The 19,535-nt window shown below is 43.3% G+C and overlaps 1 protein-coding gene across 4 annotated transcripts in view; it reads left to right on the top strand.

The window, feature by feature from the left end:
• Positions 1 to 17,758, top strand: part of LOC108939284 (disco-interacting protein 2 homolog B-A-like) — a 48,652-nt gene extending 30,894 nt beyond the window's left edge. Inside the window, exons 6-40 of one of the 4 annotated variants that reach the window (XM_018760471.2) lie at positions 671 to 811; positions 1,064 to 1,069; positions 1,358 to 1,477; positions 1,647 to 1,844; positions 2,373 to 2,464; positions 2,651 to 2,761; positions 2,949 to 3,072; positions 3,225 to 3,334; positions 3,432 to 3,534; positions 4,626 to 4,690; positions 4,867 to 4,960; positions 5,274 to 5,393; positions 5,484 to 5,598; positions 5,867 to 6,006; positions 6,094 to 6,230; positions 6,469 to 6,549; positions 6,815 to 6,942; positions 8,049 to 8,163; positions 8,354 to 8,555; positions 9,598 to 9,710; positions 9,960 to 9,983; positions 11,215 to 11,295; positions 11,428 to 11,551; positions 12,710 to 12,831; positions 12,952 to 13,063; positions 13,175 to 13,284; positions 13,546 to 13,676; positions 14,022 to 14,190; positions 14,657 to 14,827; positions 14,966 to 15,027; positions 15,142 to 15,199; positions 15,544 to 15,618; positions 15,897 to 16,071; positions 16,643 to 16,766; positions 17,086 to 17,758. In XM_018760471.2, the coding sequence (XP_018615987.1) occupies positions 671 to 811; positions 1,064 to 1,069; positions 1,358 to 1,477; positions 1,647 to 1,844; positions 2,373 to 2,464; positions 2,651 to 2,761; positions 2,949 to 3,072; positions 3,225 to 3,334; positions 3,432 to 3,534; positions 4,626 to 4,690; positions 4,867 to 4,960; positions 5,274 to 5,393; positions 5,484 to 5,598; positions 5,867 to 6,006; positions 6,094 to 6,230; positions 6,469 to 6,549; positions 6,815 to 6,942; positions 8,049 to 8,163; positions 8,354 to 8,555; positions 9,598 to 9,710; positions 9,960 to 9,983; positions 11,215 to 11,295; positions 11,428 to 11,551; positions 12,710 to 12,831; positions 12,952 to 13,063; positions 13,175 to 13,284; positions 13,546 to 13,676; positions 14,022 to 14,190; positions 14,657 to 14,827; positions 14,966 to 15,027; positions 15,142 to 15,199; positions 15,544 to 15,618; positions 15,897 to 16,071; positions 16,643 to 16,766; positions 17,086 to 17,338 (4,106 nt within the window). In that variant the 3' untranslated portion in view covers positions 17,339 to 17,758. The remainder of the gene's footprint in view (positions 1 to 670; positions 812 to 1,063; positions 1,070 to 1,357; positions 1,478 to 1,646; positions 1,845 to 2,372; positions 2,465 to 2,650; positions 2,762 to 2,948; positions 3,073 to 3,224; positions 3,335 to 3,431; positions 3,535 to 4,625; positions 4,691 to 4,866; positions 4,961 to 5,273; positions 5,394 to 5,483; positions 5,599 to 5,866; positions 6,007 to 6,093; positions 6,231 to 6,468; positions 6,550 to 6,814; positions 6,943 to 8,048; positions 8,164 to 8,353; positions 8,556 to 9,597; positions 9,711 to 9,959; positions 9,984 to 11,214; positions 11,296 to 11,427; positions 11,552 to 12,709; positions 12,832 to 12,951; positions 13,064 to 13,174; positions 13,285 to 13,545; positions 13,677 to 14,021; positions 14,191 to 14,656; positions 14,828 to 14,965; positions 15,028 to 15,141; positions 15,200 to 15,543; positions 15,619 to 15,896; positions 16,072 to 16,642; positions 16,767 to 17,085) is intronic. The other 3 variants (XM_018760472.2, XM_018760473.2, XM_018760474.2) reach the window with 3 other exon arrangements.
• Positions 17,759 to 19,535: the final 1,777 nt, after the last annotated feature.

Genomic DNA, 19,535 nt, shown 5'->3' with positions numbered 1-19,535 from the left:
AATTTAAATAGACAGGAAGATAAATGGATTTTAAAAAAATCACTTTTCAAGAGAGTACATCATACTAAATCTCACACAGTTGTGTCAGGTGCAGTGTCTGATTTTGGAAAAAGCAAATGTTAAGTGTGCAGCTGGTACTGTAATGCATAGAGCTGTTGCCTTTCAATAGAAAGGTTGCAGGTTCGAATCTCACCTCCGGCTGTAGTACTCTTGAGCTAGGTCCTTATCCTAAATTGTTCCAGTAAAATTACCCACCTGTATAAATGTGTAAATAATTGTAAGTAGCATAACGTTGTAAGTTGCTTTAGAGAAAAGTGTCACATAATGAATAAATGTAAATGTACGAGATGCATAATGTCAGGTGTACACACTGCGAAAGGGGCATTCTCACTAGTTCTCATGATGCGGTGCTGCTAGCTTACAGTAACTCAGACCCAGGTGAGCTCCAGGGGCTCTAAAAAAGGTGATAGACAGAATGTGAGAAGGTGCACAGAACAGACATGGTGACTTTAAGTAGATCTAGGCACTCAAGTTTCTGTACTCATTAAGGTGGTATGAGTTTGTTTATATTATTGTTTTGCTTGAGGTGTATAAGAAGGATGCTAATGTACTGACTTTTCTTGTGTTTGGATGTGCATATGTGATACTGACTGTTTTCATTTCTGGCCAGAAAATAACAGCGTGCCTCCGGATGTGACGACGTCCGCCATTCAGGACCAGGTGTCACGAGGTGGAGTGGAGGTGCCGAATGCCCCCGTACGGGGCATGAGCCGTGGGCAGAGCCGCTCCAGCATGATGGAAACCGCGGATGGTAATGACCCCACAAGTGATGCTACTCTGAGCTCTGCCATATCAGTAGATGAGCACTCGGATTTTTATTCGCTTCATGTTTTTTCTATTTTTCTACATTTCAGTACTCTTCATTTTGGCCTTGTCTGCACAACATGAGCATGCTGTTATTTATTTATGTATGTTTCAAACATTCTGTTTGAGGATGTTGCTAATGAAATTGTGACTTTTTTTCCTTTTTGGTCCCTTTTCACATATCATTTACTGGCTGTAGGAAAAGGTAATTTTCAAGATAGTCTGACTTAGCAGTCTAGATCCGTGCATCTGTTTGTGTCTGTGTATGTATGTGTGAATGTGTTTGTGTATTAACAGCTACTGTTGTATGTTTGACATTGTAATTTTACTCATACACTTAATAACCCCGAGACAATATTTACCACACAGAAAATAAAGTGTAGAAAAGTGTGTTATGAGTAAGTGGAGAGAGGATTTGTGCGTGTGCTTGCACTTTTCCCACTGAGAAGGTCAGTGTATGTGCGTCATCTTGTGTCCCTCTATGCTCTCCCAGGGGTTCCTGTGAGCAGCAGGGTTTCCACCAAGATCCAGCAGCTGCTCAACACTCTCAAGCGCCCCAAGAGGCCACCGCTGAGTGAGTTTTTTGTAGACGACACGGATGAGATCGTGGAGGGTGAGCACATCAATGTACTACGTGTGTACAATTCAGCAGATACCTTCAAGAAAAGGCAATGATTTCAGGATATATTTTATTAGCTTTCAGAATGCATTAATAACACATTCAGTAGATGTATTTCTCCCTGTGCCTGCTTTCTCCAACCCTTTAATCCACACTCCCACAGTACCACAGCCAGACCCCAACACCCCCAAACCTGAGGGCCGTCAGAGTACCCCGGTGAAGGGCGAGCCACTGGGTGTGGTTAGTAACTGGCCTCCAGCCCTCCAGGCAGCCTTGGCACGCTGGGGGGCCACACAGGCGAAGAGTCCTGCCCTGACAGCACTGGACATCACAGGGAAGCCTTTGTACACACTTACTTACGGTGAGACACAATGCAGGTCTTCAGGGTTTGGTCATGTGGGGAGGTACAAGGCTCAGTGAGTACTACTCTTGTTGATTTCTGTCATACATCCATGAGGCTGGGGTGTATTGGTGCCGCTGGTAATGTTGCAGGTTCATATCCCAGAAGGGCATTGTACTGCTGTGCAGTCTGTTCCACCTTACATTTTTTCATTTAGCGAATGCTTTTCGCCAAAGCAACTAACAAAGTTACATACAATTATATACCCATTGATACAACTGAGGGTTTCTTTTTTTTTTTTTTTTTTTTTTTAATAAAAACTGGAGCAGTTCTGGGTAAGTTACTGGGTAAGGGTACTGCAGTAGGAGGTGGGGTTTAAACCTGCAACCTCTGAGTCTGAAGGCATATGTTAGTGTTACGCTAAGTGCTTCCTGCCTTAAATGCATCAGTAAAAATGTCCTAGCTGTTCTAATGGGGAAAGTGGCATTACTGCAATATGTGTCGTGTTAAGTGAAAACGCCGGCTGAGTAGATGCTGTGTGTCCTGCAGGGAAGCTGTGGAGCCGCAGTGTGAAGCTAGCCTTTACCCTTCTCAACCGGCTGGGGACCAAGACAGAGCCAGTGCTGAAACCAGGAGATCGGGTGAGAGGGAGGCTCCTGGGATCACGAGGGTAGCAGGAACATAAAGAATACTGCATCTGCAGGAGTCAAGCTTTTTTAGAACAGAGAAACTGTTAAACATTCTTGATATTAATACCACTTAAAGGTGCCAGTGGCTGATTATTGTACACTGGTTTATGTGCATCTTTGTGTGTCTTCGCTAAGTAGGTGGCGCTAGTGTATCCCAACAGTGACCCTGGGATGTTCTATGTAGCCTTCTATGGCTGCCTGCTGGCTGAGGTCATACCAGTACCAATAGAGGTACCGCTGTCTCGCAAGGTGAGGAGATATGTACGCAAAACAGACACAGTGATCACAAAGCATTCTGTCAGAGTTTTAGCAGGGCAAAATTAAATTAGACTCTAGTCACAGGTAAAGAGATGAGGAACTGAAAAGGGTTTGGGGAAGGAGCTGATCATTACTTTGTCATTTTAAAATGCTTCTGTCAATGAACATTTTGTCTCAGGATGCAGGAATTCAACAGATCGGGTTCCTGCTGGGCAGCTGTGGGGTGTCTCTGGCACTGACCAGTGAGGCGTGCCTCAAGGGGCTGCCTAAGACCCCCAATGGAGAGATCATACAGTTCAAAGGTCAGCACTGGCTCTTACTCTTCTTCTCTTCCCCCCTGCCTTGTGTTTTCTTGGTTGTTTTGTTAGGTCATTAAGAATTTGTTACCTGGCAGTGGAACTGTAACAGCAGCAGATGGAAATCTGTAGTGTTCTTCCCGACTTTTTATCCGCAGGTTGGCCTCGACTGAAGTGGGTGGTGACTGACACCAAGTATCTGACAAAACCGTCGAAGGACTGGCAGCCCCATATTCCTACTGCTAACACTGACCCGGCCTACATTGAGGTGAGAGCAACCGATTTGCTTATGTAACTGTCGTCGTTCTTTCTGTGCGTGGGCTAATTCCAAACCCACTGAGGACCTGTATTTTGTGTCCTCTCAGTACAAAGCCAGTAAGGAGGGTACAGTGATGGGGGTGGCAGTGTCCAAGGTAGCCATGCTGACACACTGCCAAGCCTTGACGCAAGCCTGCAACTACATCGAAGGTGAGTGGTGCACACAGTGTGCAGGTCATCCTCACATACAGCCTAGAAATGTTCTCTACGAACAAGCACCTCAGCACTCATGGTACCGTTGCTCCGTCACTGACCACACGCTCATTGAAGACACTGAGGCTAGATCTGCCCTCTGTTGGCATGCATGTCCTGAGGAGGGCCCGATTATGCACTTATTTACCTTGTCCTACAGAATGTAAGATACAAGGGGTGACTTGACTGCTTTTATTTTAATAGCCAGTTTGTTTTGAGGCATATCTTGAGGTGTCATTCAGCATAAATCTGTGTGCACATCGTCTTTACCATATATAAAAAAATTAATATTCCTGACCAAGTGGTTAATGAGCTCATGACAAGAATTTGGGATAAACTTCAAAAGGTATTATGATGCCCAGAACCTGACTTAGAAAGCATTAGTACCAAAAATCCACCTGCTTTAAATTTAAGACCCATATGGCATCTTTTGGCTCCTGAATGATTTCAGAGCTTTTCATTTTGCTACCCACAATAATATAACACCATTCTATAACTATTTACTGAAAACCATTGGGCTAAGCATGTCTTTTGCATGGCTCACCCTCCCCCACAAACACATTCTCGCATACTCGCGCAGATTAGCACACTCGCTGGAGAGGCGGCGTGCCGGTTTGCAGAGGAAAAGAAAGGGATGCCACGTGCTTCGGCACATGAGTCGGGATGCAGAGACCCTACTGGACTCAGTACTGGGCACAAACACCGCATGCCTAAATGGGGCACATAGTGAGGGGACTGGGAGGGGGGTGAGGGGGTTAAGGTGTTGATGAATTCAGAGAGAAGACAGCCGGGAGAGAGACAGTTTGGAAACATTTAAGCATGCGTGCAGTTACCCAGCACAAGGTACCTGAGCAGTAAATAATTCAGTACCAACCACTTGCCTCATGACAAATATTGTGTTTAGCATTGTTTAATTATGTGTTTTGTGTGGTTGTCAATATATGTTGGTTAGACAAAGCATTGCGTAATAAGGGATGTACCTCACGCCGAATGCCGAGGCTCTGGTTACAGCTCTAGACAAATGTTGTTTTGTGGTTTTATTTCATCAGGAGAGACCCTGGTCAATGTAGTGGACTTTAAGAAGGACATTGGCTTGTGGCATGGCGTTCTCACAGTAAGTCCTGTTCGGGGGTCCTCTGCGGCCCCAGACAGCCGCTGGCAGTAGCAGCAGTTCATTGCCCTGAAATCATCTCCGTTAAACACTGACAGAATAGAGAACCCTGCCAGGACAGGGGAGTAAGAGTTCTGCATCTATTGCTACATGAGCGGCTGTATGTGGTTTTGTTGCAGTGTGTCATGAATCGGATACACACCATCAGCGTGCCCTATTCCGTGATGAAGGCATGCCCACTGTCCTGGGTGCAGAGGGTGAACATTCACAAAGGTTTGTCACGGATAAATACAGTGGTTAAGCCAGAGAAACACTTCGCAGTGTGAAGCACAATCGCTCACTAGGTGATAGTCTGCAGTCCATGTATCTTAAGGTGCTGCATGAATTAACTTGCTGCTGTTGTCACCATAGAAGTACACTTCGATTGGCTAAACCTATAAGGCACGACTTGCAGCTCAAGAGCCTGTCTTATCTCTTGGTTTGAGTCTGGACACAGCTGCCAGGGATTCCGTCAAGTGTTGTGTTCCTCACTGCTTCATTAGCTTGGTGACATGGGTGAATGAGGTCTTCCTGTGACCTTCTGCAGCGCGAGTGGCTCTGGTGAAGTGTCGTGACCTACACTGGGCCATGATGGCATTCAGAGAACAGCGGGACATCAGTTTGGCGACCCTGCGTATGCTCCTCGTCGCAGACGGTGCCAACCCCTGTGAGTTCTGCTTCCCCACTCCCACGTGCCTCACGTCCACACTGGCTCGTCACAAAGATGGCTTTTCTGACCTTGAGATCTTTGTCACAGGGTCTGTGTCATCATGTGATGCCTTCCTCAACGTATTTCAGTCTCATGGCCTGAAGCCAGAGGTCATCTGCCCCTGTGCGGCATCGCCTGAAGCCATGACAGTGGCCATCCGCAGGTGCTCCTTGCTCTTAAGACCTACTGGAAGTTCAGTTGGGTTTAGTGCAGTTTCATTTTTCCTAGCCTTATTTCTGACACCACCACCCTGCTTCTTGCAGGTGTCACTAGTTGTTGATGCAAGAGGGTTGGAAAGCAACTCTATCCCCACTCATTTTGCCTCATCTTGCCTTTTACATACGGTGCATGTTCTTTAGAATAACTAAAGTAGAAAAATAGTGGTGCTGACAATGTTTTTTTTCTTTTTTTTTCCTCTACCTCTTATCCAGACCAGGAGTCCCTGGGGCACCCCTCCCTGCTCGGGCTATCCTGTCCATGTGGGGGTTGAGCCATGGGGTGATACGGGTCAACACGGAAGATAAGAACTCAGCCCTTACCGTGCAGGATGTGGGTCACGTCATGCCTGGTGGTGAGAACCAGTTGTGAGTGTGTTAGCATCTCTCTCTGAATATGTGCATAGGTCATATTGGACACACTGTTACCGTGTTTGTTGCAGCTCTGATGTGCATCGTGAAGCCGGATGGGCCACCACAGCTATGCAAGACAGATGAAATTGGGGAGATCTTGGTGAACTCTCGCGCTGGGGGCACCATGTACTATGGTCTGCCTGGGGTCACAAAGAATACATTTGAGGTAAAGGATTTCATGTGCTGGCTTCCTGTCACAGGGCATGCCACATGACTGTGTGTGTCTGTTTCAACTGCTACTTCCCTTTCCAAAGAAACTCCTTTTCAGATTTTCCCTTTGAGTCAAGACTTCTCCTTTAGGCTTTGTGTTGTGACTCTGCAAGTACTTGTCATGCTGATCTGTGGTAATCTCTAACCTTGTTCACGCGACATCAGTGTGATCCCCTGTGCCTCTTTTTTTGCAGGTGATTCCAGTGAACTCCAGTGGTGCACCCATAGGAGACATCCCCTTTGTGCGCTCTGGACTGCTGGGCTTTGTGGGGCCAGTGAGTGATATGCTGAACTGGGCCTAGCAGTGGTGGCTACCAGACAGCTGTTTGCGGAAAGTCAAATGCAGCAAGGAGTTTGCAAAACCACAGATGGAACATACTTTGCATTAGCAGAACAACTTTGCTTTAATAAAAAATATCTGAATGAAAATGCACCCTTATAGGGCATAGTAGCTGTCTGGTCAGAACAGGCCGACGTGGCTGATGGTGAGAATTAATGTCTCAACTGAGAAGAGGTGTATGGCGCTTTCTTGCCGTGCAGGGAAGCCTGGTGTTTGTGGTGGGCAAGATGGAGGGCCTGCTGAACGTCAGTAGCCGACGGCACAATGCGGATGACCTAGTGGCAACTGCACTAGCGGTAGAGCCCGTCAAGACCGTTTACCGTGGGAGGTAGGAGACTATGGTTGAATATCCTGTTCTGGGGTCACCTTGAAATAGAAATGGTCAAAAAATTTAAAATCGTTTTTAAAAAATTTTAATTAATTGAATGCATTTTTTACTGTTATATTTAAACAGAAGTGAATTATATTGACATATATAATTCTTATAGTATTTTAACAAAATCACCCTTTTAGGCAAATTCCTCTTTTGAGAGACTGAATTATTTCTTATTCTGAACAAACAAAAAAATGAGTCCCCTCAAATTAGTAAGGAAGTCAAAATAAAAAGGCATTTTTATGCATTATAATGACAACGCCAACATATTTTATCATATCTAACAAAGTTTTACTTCTGGCTTCTCTTCATTGGTATAGTTTATCAATAACTCTTTGTTCAGTTTGAGGCATGGTTCTCTGAAGTGTCTCAAGCACATAGTGTGACATAATAAGCGCTACACTAGATGGAGGCATCTTGATAATTTGACTTACAAGTGTTTATAATTTAAAGTTCCCAAGACCATGTGTCTGTGTCGCACTGTAAAACATATGGACACTATGCTGTTAGATGAGCCGTGCAGCTAATAAATGTTTGATGTTTTTCTTTTGATCAGGATATTAAGGCTTTAGTTATGCTAATGTAAGGACATTCAAATTATTGAAGCTGTTCACACTGTGACATCCATAGCCTTGCTGTAGTTCCCATAATCAAGGTACTTAACCCTGAATGTCTCCAGTAAAAATTAACAAGCTGTATACATGGGTAAATAATTGTAAGTTGCTTCTGAAGAAAAGCATCAACCAAATGTAACAATGGAAATGATAAATCTGCTGTTTCAGCTGTGATATTAGATTGACATTAATCAATAGTTCTCCCATGCTGCCTTAAATGTTCCCTGTATAGCCACCTTAACTTCACTTGCTTGTCTGGACTGCCAACATCTGGCAGATGATGTGACTAGCATATTCAGAAAGACCAGTATTTTACCTGAGAGGCTGTATTTAAGGGAAACCAGGAGCACTTCTGTAAGAGCCGGCATTCTGCGGCACTGACTCCTCAGACACTGTGTGTGTGTGTGTGTGTGTGTGTGTGTGTGTGTGTGTGTGTGTGTGTGGCAGGATTGTGGTGTTCTCTGTGACTGTGTTCTACGACGAGAGGATCGTGGTGGTAGCAGAGCAGAGGCCCGATGCCAATGAGGAGGACAGCTTCCAATGGATGAGCCGAGTACTTCAGGTACATGCACGTGTTAGACTCCTCCCTCCTACACATTGCATGTCTAGGCTGCTAAAAGCTATATATTTTTGTGTTTAACTACAGCTTCACATGTTAGAGTGTGCAGCTCATTGTTGGATACACGTTGTATTCTTTGTTTTGAGTGGAACACATTTATATCATCCTCATTTGTGGTGTCTGACTTGTCCAGGCCATAGACAGTATTCACCAGGTGGGGCTGTACTGCCTGGCTCTAGTCCCTGCCAACACTCTCTCCAAGACCCCCTTGGGAGGCATCCACGTGTCCGAAACCAAACAGCATTTCCTGGAGGGCAATCTGCACCCCTGCAACATTCTGATGTGTCCTCACACCTGCGTCACCAACCTGCCTAAACCACGCCAGAAGCAGCCAGGTAGCAATGAGCGTTTTTCAAAGGGCATGAAAAACAGCAACATTTTACAGTAGAGTACAGGAAAATTACTTGACCTCTTGATACTCTAAGACAGTACACCTTGATGAAATACCATATCATAAATGGAATTTAGGTGAGACTAACAAAGCCATGTGTATGCATATGTCCACATGATTCTGTTCTTGCAGTACTGTGCAAAAGTTTTAGGCACTTGGTTGGGGGAAAAAGCTGTAAAGTGAGAATGCTTCCAAAAAATAATGCTCTTATTAATAAAATTCCTACAAAGCTTAGTAACCATACATCGTCAACAACCGCTTGTCCCGGGTCCCGCTCTTTGGCGGGTCTGGGGATCGAGTCCTGCTTGGGGTGCCTTGCGACGGATTGGTGTCCTGTCCTGGGTGTGTCCCCTCCCCCTCCAGCCTTGCACCCTGTGTTGCCGGGTTAGGCTCCGGTTCACTGCGACCCCACTCAGGACAAGCGGTCTCAGACTGCGTGCGTGCGTGCTTTCTTACGCATACAAAACCTTTACTGTAATACTGTAACTTTTTGCAAAAGGAATGCTTGGAAATCGGGGAGTGCGGTGGTGCAGTGGGTCAAACCGGGTCCTGCTCTCCGGTGGGTCTGGGGTTCGAGTCCCGCTTGGGGTGCATTGCGACAGACTGGCGTCCTGTCCTGGGTGTGTCCTCTCCCCCTCCAGCCTTGCACCCTGTGTTGCCAGGTTAGGCTCTGGCTCTCCGCGACCCTGTATGGGACAAGCGGTTTTGACTGTGTGTGTGTGTGTGTGTGTGTGTGCTTGGAAATCTAAAATATGCTCTTTCCCATTGACACTACTGCAGAAGACATTAAATAACCGTCTAAAAAAATATTTTTGTGAAACATCTAAGTGCCAAAGATTTTTGTACAGTACTGTATATATGTATCTAAATTTGTCTGTATGTACATAAATATGTATGTATGTATGTATGTATGTATGTATGTATGTATTCTTTGGATATGTATGAGTGTGGGTCCTTTGTACACCACTCACTTTCTCCTTCCCCAGTGGGTGTGGGTCCAGCCTCAGTCATGGTCGGCAATCTGGTAGCGGGGAAGAGGATTGCCCAAGCAGCTGGGAGAGAGCTGGCTCTAATAGATGACCAGGACCTAGTCAAAAAGGTAAGACGGGGGCCTTTCTGTGACTAGAGTCAAAATAGGGGCAGAACTGCCTTAGCTCAAGGGAAAAAAAGCAAGAAAGCAGCAGCAATTGTTCTGAGCGATGACAAAGTGAAATGAAATCAGTTTTTATTCACCTTTAATAAGTGATGACAGCAGAGCAGAGTATTAGGAGCTCTGCAGACAAGTGCAGGGTTGTGCTAAAGACTGTGCTCTCTTCTGTCTATTCTCCCTGCCACCATGGGGATGTAGCTCTATATGTGGCCCACCGTGATGGTAAGAGTAATGGTCCGTGGGTTTGACTCTGTTTGTCTGTCTTCTGTCATTCTGTCACTTGTGCTGTGTGGTGACACCCCATCACACAACCATGCTCAAAGACAAGAGCCATAAGGGTATAGAACCCCATTGCTAATTGCTACTGTTAAGGACATATTAATGTTGTTGAATGGCAATTTTATAAAAAAAAAAAAAAAATGAATGTGTATGAATGCAGGAGGGCAAGGGTACTATTGTGACAAGTGAGAACTCCCATCTCCCACGTTGCTGGCTAGTTTTCCCCAGCTGGCCCAGTCCCTGCCAACTATTGTGTGGTCTCGTTCCTCACTTCCTAATTGTGTTTTTCTTCTTGTGATTTTTACTCATTCCATTAACTTGCTGTCATGTTGTTGGTTTTTTTTTTTTTTTTTTTGTTACTCACCCTGACTTTTTCTCTTTTGTGTAAAACACTTAACTTCATCATGGAATGAGGAGCAAAAATGATATGGCCAGAAACAGTCATTGAGTCTAAAACCTGATCTTTGTATTTGTGCAGTAGTCAAAATAAAGCCATTTTACACAGCCAGCTGCACTGCATTTTGCTCGTATATAAACTGCTGAACTGATTTTAGTTTGGGTTCCCCTTCCATGACTTCAGTGTCTTCAAGTCAGATCTCAGCACCACTGGACCTTTATGGGAAGTTAGAGTACCAAGTACAGAGAATATTTACACTACATTCATCCTTCAAAGAATTGTTTGCTTGCTTGAAGTGTTACACAGTGCAAGACTTGTTTGACAGTATTTCAAGAAGAACTGAAGCTATTTCGAAGACAAAGAGTAGCCCCAGTCCTGTGCCTATAAACACAGGAGCATATCTGAGTTTTTAAAGGTAGCTGAAGTACAACACGTGTTCTTCTGTTGTTAGGGAACAAGTTGTTACTGATAATAAAAGCAGTGTTGTTTTTATGGATAACTAGTTTATAACCTGATTCAGAAGAAAATTTTCATTTTATCCGCTGAGAAATCCATTTGTAAACCACAGGTAATAATGATGGAAGTCATACGAAGTTGGTTATAATTTTCAGACAACTGAAACTGCTGAAATGCCAGATTACCAGTCAAGCTTTGTAAAAGTCACCGCTACGCTTGGCATTCATATCCTCTCTAAACATGTGGTTGAGTGCTGGAACATACTAGCGCTGTGAGGAAACTGGTACTGCATGGTAACTCCTGCTCTTTTACTCTCAACAGCACCAGTTCTTGACAGAAGCTTTGCAGTGGAGAGCTCAGACTGACCCTGATCACACGCTCTTTGTCCTTCTCAATGCTAAGGTGGGGCATGGACCAGCTGGTGTTTGTAACCATGTGCTAACACATCACAAACTGTTATGTGCGTTTTTCTTCCCAAAACATTACCCAACTGTCCTTTCAGTGCTACCATACTCATGCTCGTCTCTCCTTCAGGGGGCAGCAGTGAGCACAGCCACCTGTGTTCAGCTTCACAGGCGGGCGGAGAAGATCTCGGCTGCCTTGACAGAGAAGGGCAGCATCAACACAGGAGACAATGTGGTGCTTCTCTACCCACCTGGTGGGACATGATGCCAGTATTTCTGCCTATGTTAAACACACTCTGCAGTACACTGACTGGGCCCACCTCTTGTGCCATGAATTTTGTTTTTTGTTCTTGTTTGCTTTTTTTACAATTAACTAACAAACAACAGAACAGAACTTCATAGCAGTAAATACTGAGGCAGGATTAGGAAACCGAGAACATGGAAATACATACAGGTGCTTAACAAATACAGTACTGACAACATTGTTGTTCATTTTGCTCTAAGAAGTTCCAAAAGGAGGAATCTGTGACCAAATCCTGCAAAATTAATATGGTATTATCTTGCAGTTCAGATGTTAACTTTTCTAGTGGAAGAACATTTGACACTGTAGTCAACCACATACTATTTATAGAGGGAACTTTTGGTGTAAATCATAGCTATTAAATACATTTTCTTGCCAAATGTTTAAGAGTAATTGATTTACATTGTGTAACGTCATCAAAAATACAGCCTGAATCATTTACTTATCAGACGCTTTTCTCCAAAGCGACTTCCAACAAACTCTATGTAGTATTATCGGCCCACACACCTTATTCACCACTGTTAGACACACTACTTACACTGGGTCACTCATCCGTACATCAGTGGACACACACTCTGTCACTCGCACACTATGGGGGAACCTGAACAGCATGTCTTTGGACTGTGGCAGGAAACCCACACAGACACCAGGAGAACATGCAAACTCCATACAGATTGAGCAGGGACTGAACCCATGTCCTCTTGCACCACCCAGGTGCTGTGAGCCAGCAGTGCTACTTGCTGTGCTACGATGCTGAGGCAGGAATAAAGAGGGGAACAAATCAAACCTTTTAAAGATATTTTTTTAATGATTAACACTATTCCAGTAAGCTTGTATTCTGTAGCATTCCCTGAATAAATCTATCAAAATGCCAGGAGGAGCCAGAAATAACATCTTATTTTTTTTAAAAAAAAAAAAAAAACCAAGCTTCTAATGATGCACCCCTCTTTATTGCTTTAACTTGTTTTCACGCACAATCCTTGCACTCCTTCCTGACGTAAAAGACAGACTGCTCTGAGAGTAGATTCAGCAGGACAGCTTCATCCTCGTCTACCCGTTCAGGTGCAGGGGAACTGTTTTTGAGTGTTGATGTTGCTCCTTCTTCCTTCAGGTATTGACCTGATAGCGTCTTTCTATGGCTGTCTGTATGCTGGCTGCATTCCAGTCACTGTCCGCCCCCCACACCCACAGAACCTGGCTGCCACGTTGCCCACTGTGCGCATGATAATTGATGTAAGTGTGTTTGTTCTTCAGCTACAGTTATACATGCTATGTAGTGTAAATTATGAATTGAGCCAAGTGCCTCATTGTAGTTAAGAAGTATTAACTTTGTGTGGCCTTTCAATCATTTAGGTCAGTAAAGCAGCCTGCATACTAACAACTCAAACTCTTATGAAGATGCTCCGGTCAAAGGAAGCTGCAGCCACTGTAAATGTCAAAACGTGGCCAATTATCATAGACACAGGTAATGATAAGATATTTAATAATAATAAAACAGAAACTGGCACAATCTGCACATGTATCCAGACAGGATTGATTTTGTACTAAAACTTACTGCCCTCATCATCTGTCCTAGATGATCTCCCTCGAAAACGTCCAATGCAAATTTACAAGCCTCCCACTGCTGAAATGCTGGCCTATTTAGATTTCAGTGTATCCACCACCGGCATGCTGACTGGAGTCAAGGTAAAGAAGCTGGAGCCATCAGTAACCCTGCAACATTCTCAGAAATAATGATACTCTTTAGCTACACATACTTGCCTCATAATACAGTTGTAGCCTATATTTAATATAGTTTGTTTTTGTATTCCAGTCTTTTTCTGCTTTCTGCGAATGTGACTTTTTTACTGGGTGTGATTCGCTTGAAGTTTAAAAACTTGAAAGTCTGAAGTTCTCTTTGGACGATCATGTACTGAAAGCGCTTAATCTATGACATTTGTCTTTCAGATCTCCCATGCAGCAGTTAGTGCTCTGTGCCGCTCTATCAAGCTGCAGTGTGAGCTCTACTCTTCCCGGCAAATTGTCATCTGTCTGGATCCCTACTGCGGTTTGGGCTTTGTGCTCTGGTGTCTCAGCAGGTAATCCCGCATACACACCCATATACCTTCTGTGTTCCCTGAAAGAGGAGCAGGACTTGACATTTGCAGATCTGTTCTAAGCTGGTTTGTTTCAGATCTGTGAAAATATCCGGTAGACTTGAGTCCTTTATTTCTTATTGTCAGTGTACCAGTTGCACAGGATTATTTAGGGAGCCTGTACTGGTGTGGTTTTTCTGACTTTAGGTAGCAGTGGTAGCAATATACGTATATGGTTAGCGAGGTTTGTGTAACAATGGTTTCTGTCTGTGCATGGCATAGTCTCTGTCACACACAGGCAACATTATGACAGTAATGTCTGTATTGATGGTGTTTGTATATCTGCAGTGTTTACTCAGGTCATCAGTCCATCCTGATTCCCCCGATGGAGCTGGAGAGCTCCCTACCACTGTGGTTGAGCACGCTCAGTCAGTACCGCATCAGAGACACATTCTGCTCCTACTCTGTCATGGAGTTGTGCACCAAGGGATTGGGTACACAGACCGAGGCACTCAAGGTACATTTTTTTTCTCTCTCTCTCTCTCACACACACACACACACACATACTGGCCTTTCTACTCCTAGATCTCATTCTCCTTCTTTCTTTTTCTTTATTCTGCATTCTGTAATTCCTCCTCCTCTGTCTGTCATTCATTTATGACCAAAAATGAGTAAGAATTGTTATAAATGTATGAAATGCAGCCAAAATGTTTCTGCCATGTGACCCTATATGGTAATGTTACTTGAACACCAGCTTGGGAGAAAAAAAAATTTTCTGCCTCCAAATGTGGTTTTAGAGCAAATTAACCTCTGGCTCCCTTTATAAACATTCCCTTGCACTACCAGATCATCCTCATTGCTACTTATTGCTTATGTGACAATGGAGAACAATGAGAATAATTGACCATGCATCCAGAACTATATTCCATTATTCCTGTGTAGTGGTCCCACAAACCTAAACCATCTCCCATGTTTCTCTGTAGGCTCGTGGGGTAAACCTGTCATGTGTGCGCAGCTGTGTGGTTGTTGCAGAAGAGCGACCCCGTCTGGCTCTTACGCAATCCTTTTCCAAGTTGTTCAAGGACCTGGGCCTGTCTTCTCGTGCTGTCAGCACCGCCTTTGGTTCCCGGGTCAACCTGGCTCTCTGCCTGCAGGTAAGTTTTGTGCACCCTGAACACTGTCCTGATCACTTAGTACAGGGCTGAACACATTTCCACACATAGTCTCTACACTGTGAACTGTGACTTGCAGGGAAAAAATGTTCTACAGTCACCTGTTTGTTCCACTATCAGGGCACTACAGGGCCAGACCCCTCAACTGTCTATGTTGACATGAAGTCACTTCGGCATGACAGGTAAGACAGTGGGGGCCTGTGTTTCCGTCCTCTCACGTTCTTGTCTTTTCGGCCTCTTCAGAGGGAGGTTCTTGCACAGGTTGATAGCACTAATGCAGTGTGACACTCTTTCAGGGTTCGACTGGTTGAGCGAGGAGCTCCTCAGAGTCTTCCTCTTATGGAGTCTGGAACTGTGAGTCTGCATGCTGTTTGATACTTGTCTAATATAATTTCAGTACTGTCTTAGTATTAACTTAATCATGTGACCATTAAGTAGTTAAGGGCACATTCATACTGTGCGTGTTTCCAAAAAAAGGATTTAGACGTCAGTAGTTGGCTAATTTCAATAAAAACTTTACATTAAATGTTTGTCAACCTGAAAATGAACACATCTGAAATACACACAACACTTTTTGTAAAATGTGTTTAAACCTGTTGGGGAAAAAAGTGTGTAGGACTCGTAGTACTTAGTACTGTTTTTACATGAGTGTGAAATCTCACTGTCACCATGTCATGCTAATGGCATTGTCTTTTCAGATCCTTCCAGGGGTCCGAGTGATCATAGTGAACCCGGAGACACGTGGCCCGTTAGGAGACTCCCATCTTGGTGAGGTAGGAGTGCTGAATCTCATTAGTCTTGGGTTCAGGCCGTTTGAACTGACAGGCCAAGTCTGTTCCAAGAGCAGTATTCACCAGTATTTTTCCATTTATTTTTACTTGTTGCTCATGAGCTGTTTTAGGGTTAGAAGAGGAAAGAAAGAAGAGTTTGAAACTTCTTGGTCCACACTAATCTCTTGCCTTTCCTGTCAACATCACATTTCTCCCTGATATTCCTTTTCATTCTTGAGCTCTGCTGTCAGTTTATATGTTTTATACTGCCTTTCTCTCAGATCTGGGTGAGCAGCCCACACAATTCCAGTGGTTATTACACCATCTATGGTGAGGAGAGCCTGCAGGCAGATCACTTCAACACCAGGCTGAGCTTTGGTGAGCCGCAGACCTTGTGGGCCCGGACTGGCTACCTAGGCTTTGTGAGGAGGACCGAGCTGCTAGATGCCAGTGGAGGTCAGTGAGTCTACAAGGGAACCTTAACCCTGCAGATTCCTGGAAAATTGGGCATTGATGTTACGAAATAGTGACAAACATTAATCAACAATGTTAACTGAAATGTTGGTGTCATATCAGTTTATATTTTTCTTACTATTTCTCTCTGTTTACATCCATAAACGACAGTTATTGCCATAATAACTTCTTGGGGAGATTAAGAACATTGGTACAGGGGAAGTTTTTTTTTTTTTTTTTTTTTTTTTTTTTTTTTTCCTCTCCCCCCCTCAGTTTTCAAATATTTGTTGTGAATAAAGCAAAAAAGGCAGCTAGGAATCAGCATCAAAGTCTTTTGTCTCTGCAGTTTGCTTCTGTTGTAAAATATGCATTTCCTGAAAATCAGGTAATGAGTTAGCTGCGTTGTGGACAAACTGAGGTCCACTTGGCGGGTTTTTTTTGTTTGTTTGTTTTCCACTTAAGTCCTAAAGCTTCCATTTATTAGATTTGATGTAGCTGTTATGTTTAAAATGTTTGTGTTTATAAACTTACTAGTCAGGATAGTAAAGGTGTCAACCCCTCACACACTGTCCAGACCGCCATGATGCTCTGTTTGTGGTGGGCTCTCTGGATGAAGCTCTGGAGTTGAGGGGGCTGCGCTATCATCCCATCGACATTGAAACATCTGTGTCACGTGCCCATCGCAGCATCGGAGAGAGGTGAGACTACATGCGGTTGTGCTTCATTGCTTTTGTCAGTATGTATTTTGCTGCTCTAGCACGTCTGCAATATATGTAAGCTTTCTTAGAGTGCAAAATGTATACACCTTAAAATCTTTTGGTATACAGGCTCGAATGAGTAAAGGTTTGAAAGTGGGTCTGAAACTCAGGGTTTTCCCACTGGCTCTGTGACATGTATGTGTAGCTCTCATTTTCGCTGGAATACATATCTTTCTACAACCGTCTGCTTGACCACAGTCCTGCAACATTTATGCTGAACCAAACTGAAATGCTCCATTGTTTCTTCCATCTGTTCTAGTGCTGTTTTTACATGGACAAACCTTCTGGTGGTGGTATCGGAGCTGTGTGGGTCTGAGCAGGAGGCATTGGACCTGGTGCCCCTGGTTACTAGCGTGGTCTTGGAGGAGCACCACTTAGTGGTGGGTGTGGTGGTTGTGGTGGATCCAGGAGTCATTCCCATCAACTCCCGTGGGGAGAAGCAGCGGATGCATCTAAGGGACTCTTTCCTCGCCGACCAGCTGGACCCCATTTATGTGGCTTATAACATGTGAACTACTGGATTGACTCTGAGCTTCATGGAGCTGGACCTGTAACCTGATGCACTTGGTTTTTATCACACACTGCACATTTGAAAGCCCTAGAAGTGTGCTTTGTAAACCACTATCCAAGCTTCTGATCACTCAGCTGGGCAGAGGTGTAGTGCGATGGTGTAAAGCGCTAGTCTCTCACTGAGTCTCAGCCATCTCCCACCATCCTTTACAGGAATGCATTACTTATGCTGTGCCACTTGCTTTGGTAAGGACTGTGTAAACTTGTTAGTCAGTGCAGTAAATCAGTGAATGTAAGGATTCAGCTCCTCAGCTGGCGAATGAGCTGGGAAGGAATGGAGGGAAGGAACTGGTGGGGGAGGAACAAAAGCAATGAGTGATCAAGTACCTTAAAAATGCAATTTTAAAGTTTTTTTTTTTTTTTTTTTTCTTTTTCTTCTCTCCTCTCTCCCCCCCCCCCCCTTCACTTCCAGGTGATGTATTTCTGTCTCTCTGCATCAACCAGTAATTACAGTCTCTTAGTCTTTTGGTGGCCTCACTTTCCAAAAGCACTTAATTTCCCATTTGCATTTGCTTGGTTGTACGTCATTGTGTCTGTTTAGTATTACACCATCCTCTTAGGTCCGAATCTGCACAAGTGAAGGCAATATCGCTGACCAGAAAGCCTGGTTTTCATTCAGTATGGAGTCATTTCAGGATGACTTGTTCAGACTCTGCAAGTATTTCAAACTATGTGAAAATGGACTATATTATGGGAACAAACCTAGTTTTTTTTTCTTAATTTTGTTTTTTTTTTTTTTTTTTTCCAACAGCTAGCAATGTTCAGACACTTCATCAGTGCACACACTATCAATTTTTTTCCTTGTTGTGAACGATGTTAAAAATGACTAATTTTCATTATCTGCAAGTGTTTACTAAATATATGTACAATACCCTGAGTTCCTCATGCTGTGTGTAGGCAGAAATTTGGACCGAAACAAAACTTCATAGTAGTTCCAAGAAGTGACTAACCCCTTGCCTTGAAAACGTGACATTTCTTATGTGTGTCCTGTCCGTGTGTGTGTCTGTGTGTGCGCGTGTGCGTTTTAACAGTTTAACTTTGTTAGGTTTTTATGTATATTTTGATTTTTGAAAAGGTCTGGTGGAAGTATTAATGGGGGAGTTCAATGATGTATAAAGGTCAGTTTTGTTTCTCGGTAATTTTACTTTTTGAAATACTCTTTAATTTTTTAAGGAAAAAACTTGACTGGTCTTATACTTGATAGCAATTTTCTAGACTACTAAATAAGACTAAGAACATATTCATAAAACCAAGAAAAATGTTTCTAACTTCTAATATTGTATGTTTTCATAATACTAATTGTCAATAACCTGCATTTACCCTTAAAGCTTTTGCTTAACCACTTATTTTCCTCTATTTATGCTCTGTATTCACATTATGGAGTCATGACCTATTACAATAATTCCTTACTGGATTTCCTTCGTACAGCGGCATCAAACTCAATTGCAGATGTACCAGGAGGTTTGTAGGTTTTAATTCCATCTAAGTTCTTAGTTTATTTAATGTGCTTTAAATGATTTTTTAATTAAAAATTCAATTGAGATATAGTTGCATTTGAGTTACTGATTTTTGTCTTTCTCTGTAAATGGCCTGCACTTCATTTTTTTTAATATTTCATTTCAATAATTTCATCCCTTCTTCTAATAGGCTATTGATTAAATAATTTATTTTTTTAAATTGTCCTTTATTTAGCTGACATCTTTTTCCAAGATGGACATGCAGTGTTAAATAATTTAAAAATTATTTACCTGTTTATACAGCAGGGTATTACTATTGTGACAGTTCAGCGTCCCTTGACCAAGGGTCTTACTGCAGGAATAGGATTCAAACTAGAAACCTTCAGACTACAAGATGACAGTCCTACATTACACTACCTGCTGCCCCATAATTTAGTAATTTCAGAATTGTAAATCTAATATTCAAAACTAATTTTCTGTTTAATTTCATTTTCCTCACGCTGTACAAAGGAGCACCACAGAGACAGCTGAACTTGGTACAGCAACTGTGCCTTTGGCATCGCCTGTTAGCTATTTAAAGAAGCTTGAGTTAACATAGTTAAAAATAGCAGGTCTTCAAGCACAGCATCTGGTTCAGTGTCATTTAATGGGTAGATTAATATAATGAGCAGCTCAGTCAGTA

The sequence above is a fragment of the Scleropages formosus genome, chromosome 19, assembly GCF_900964775.1.
Source record: "Scleropages formosus chromosome 19, fSclFor1.1, whole genome shotgun sequence".
In the NCBI taxonomy this organism is placed as follows: domain Eukaryota; kingdom Metazoa; phylum Chordata; class Actinopteri; order Osteoglossiformes; family Osteoglossidae; genus Scleropages; species Scleropages formosus.
Note: the sequence above shows the minus strand (reverse complement) of the source record. Positions and strands in the feature narration are given on the sequence as shown.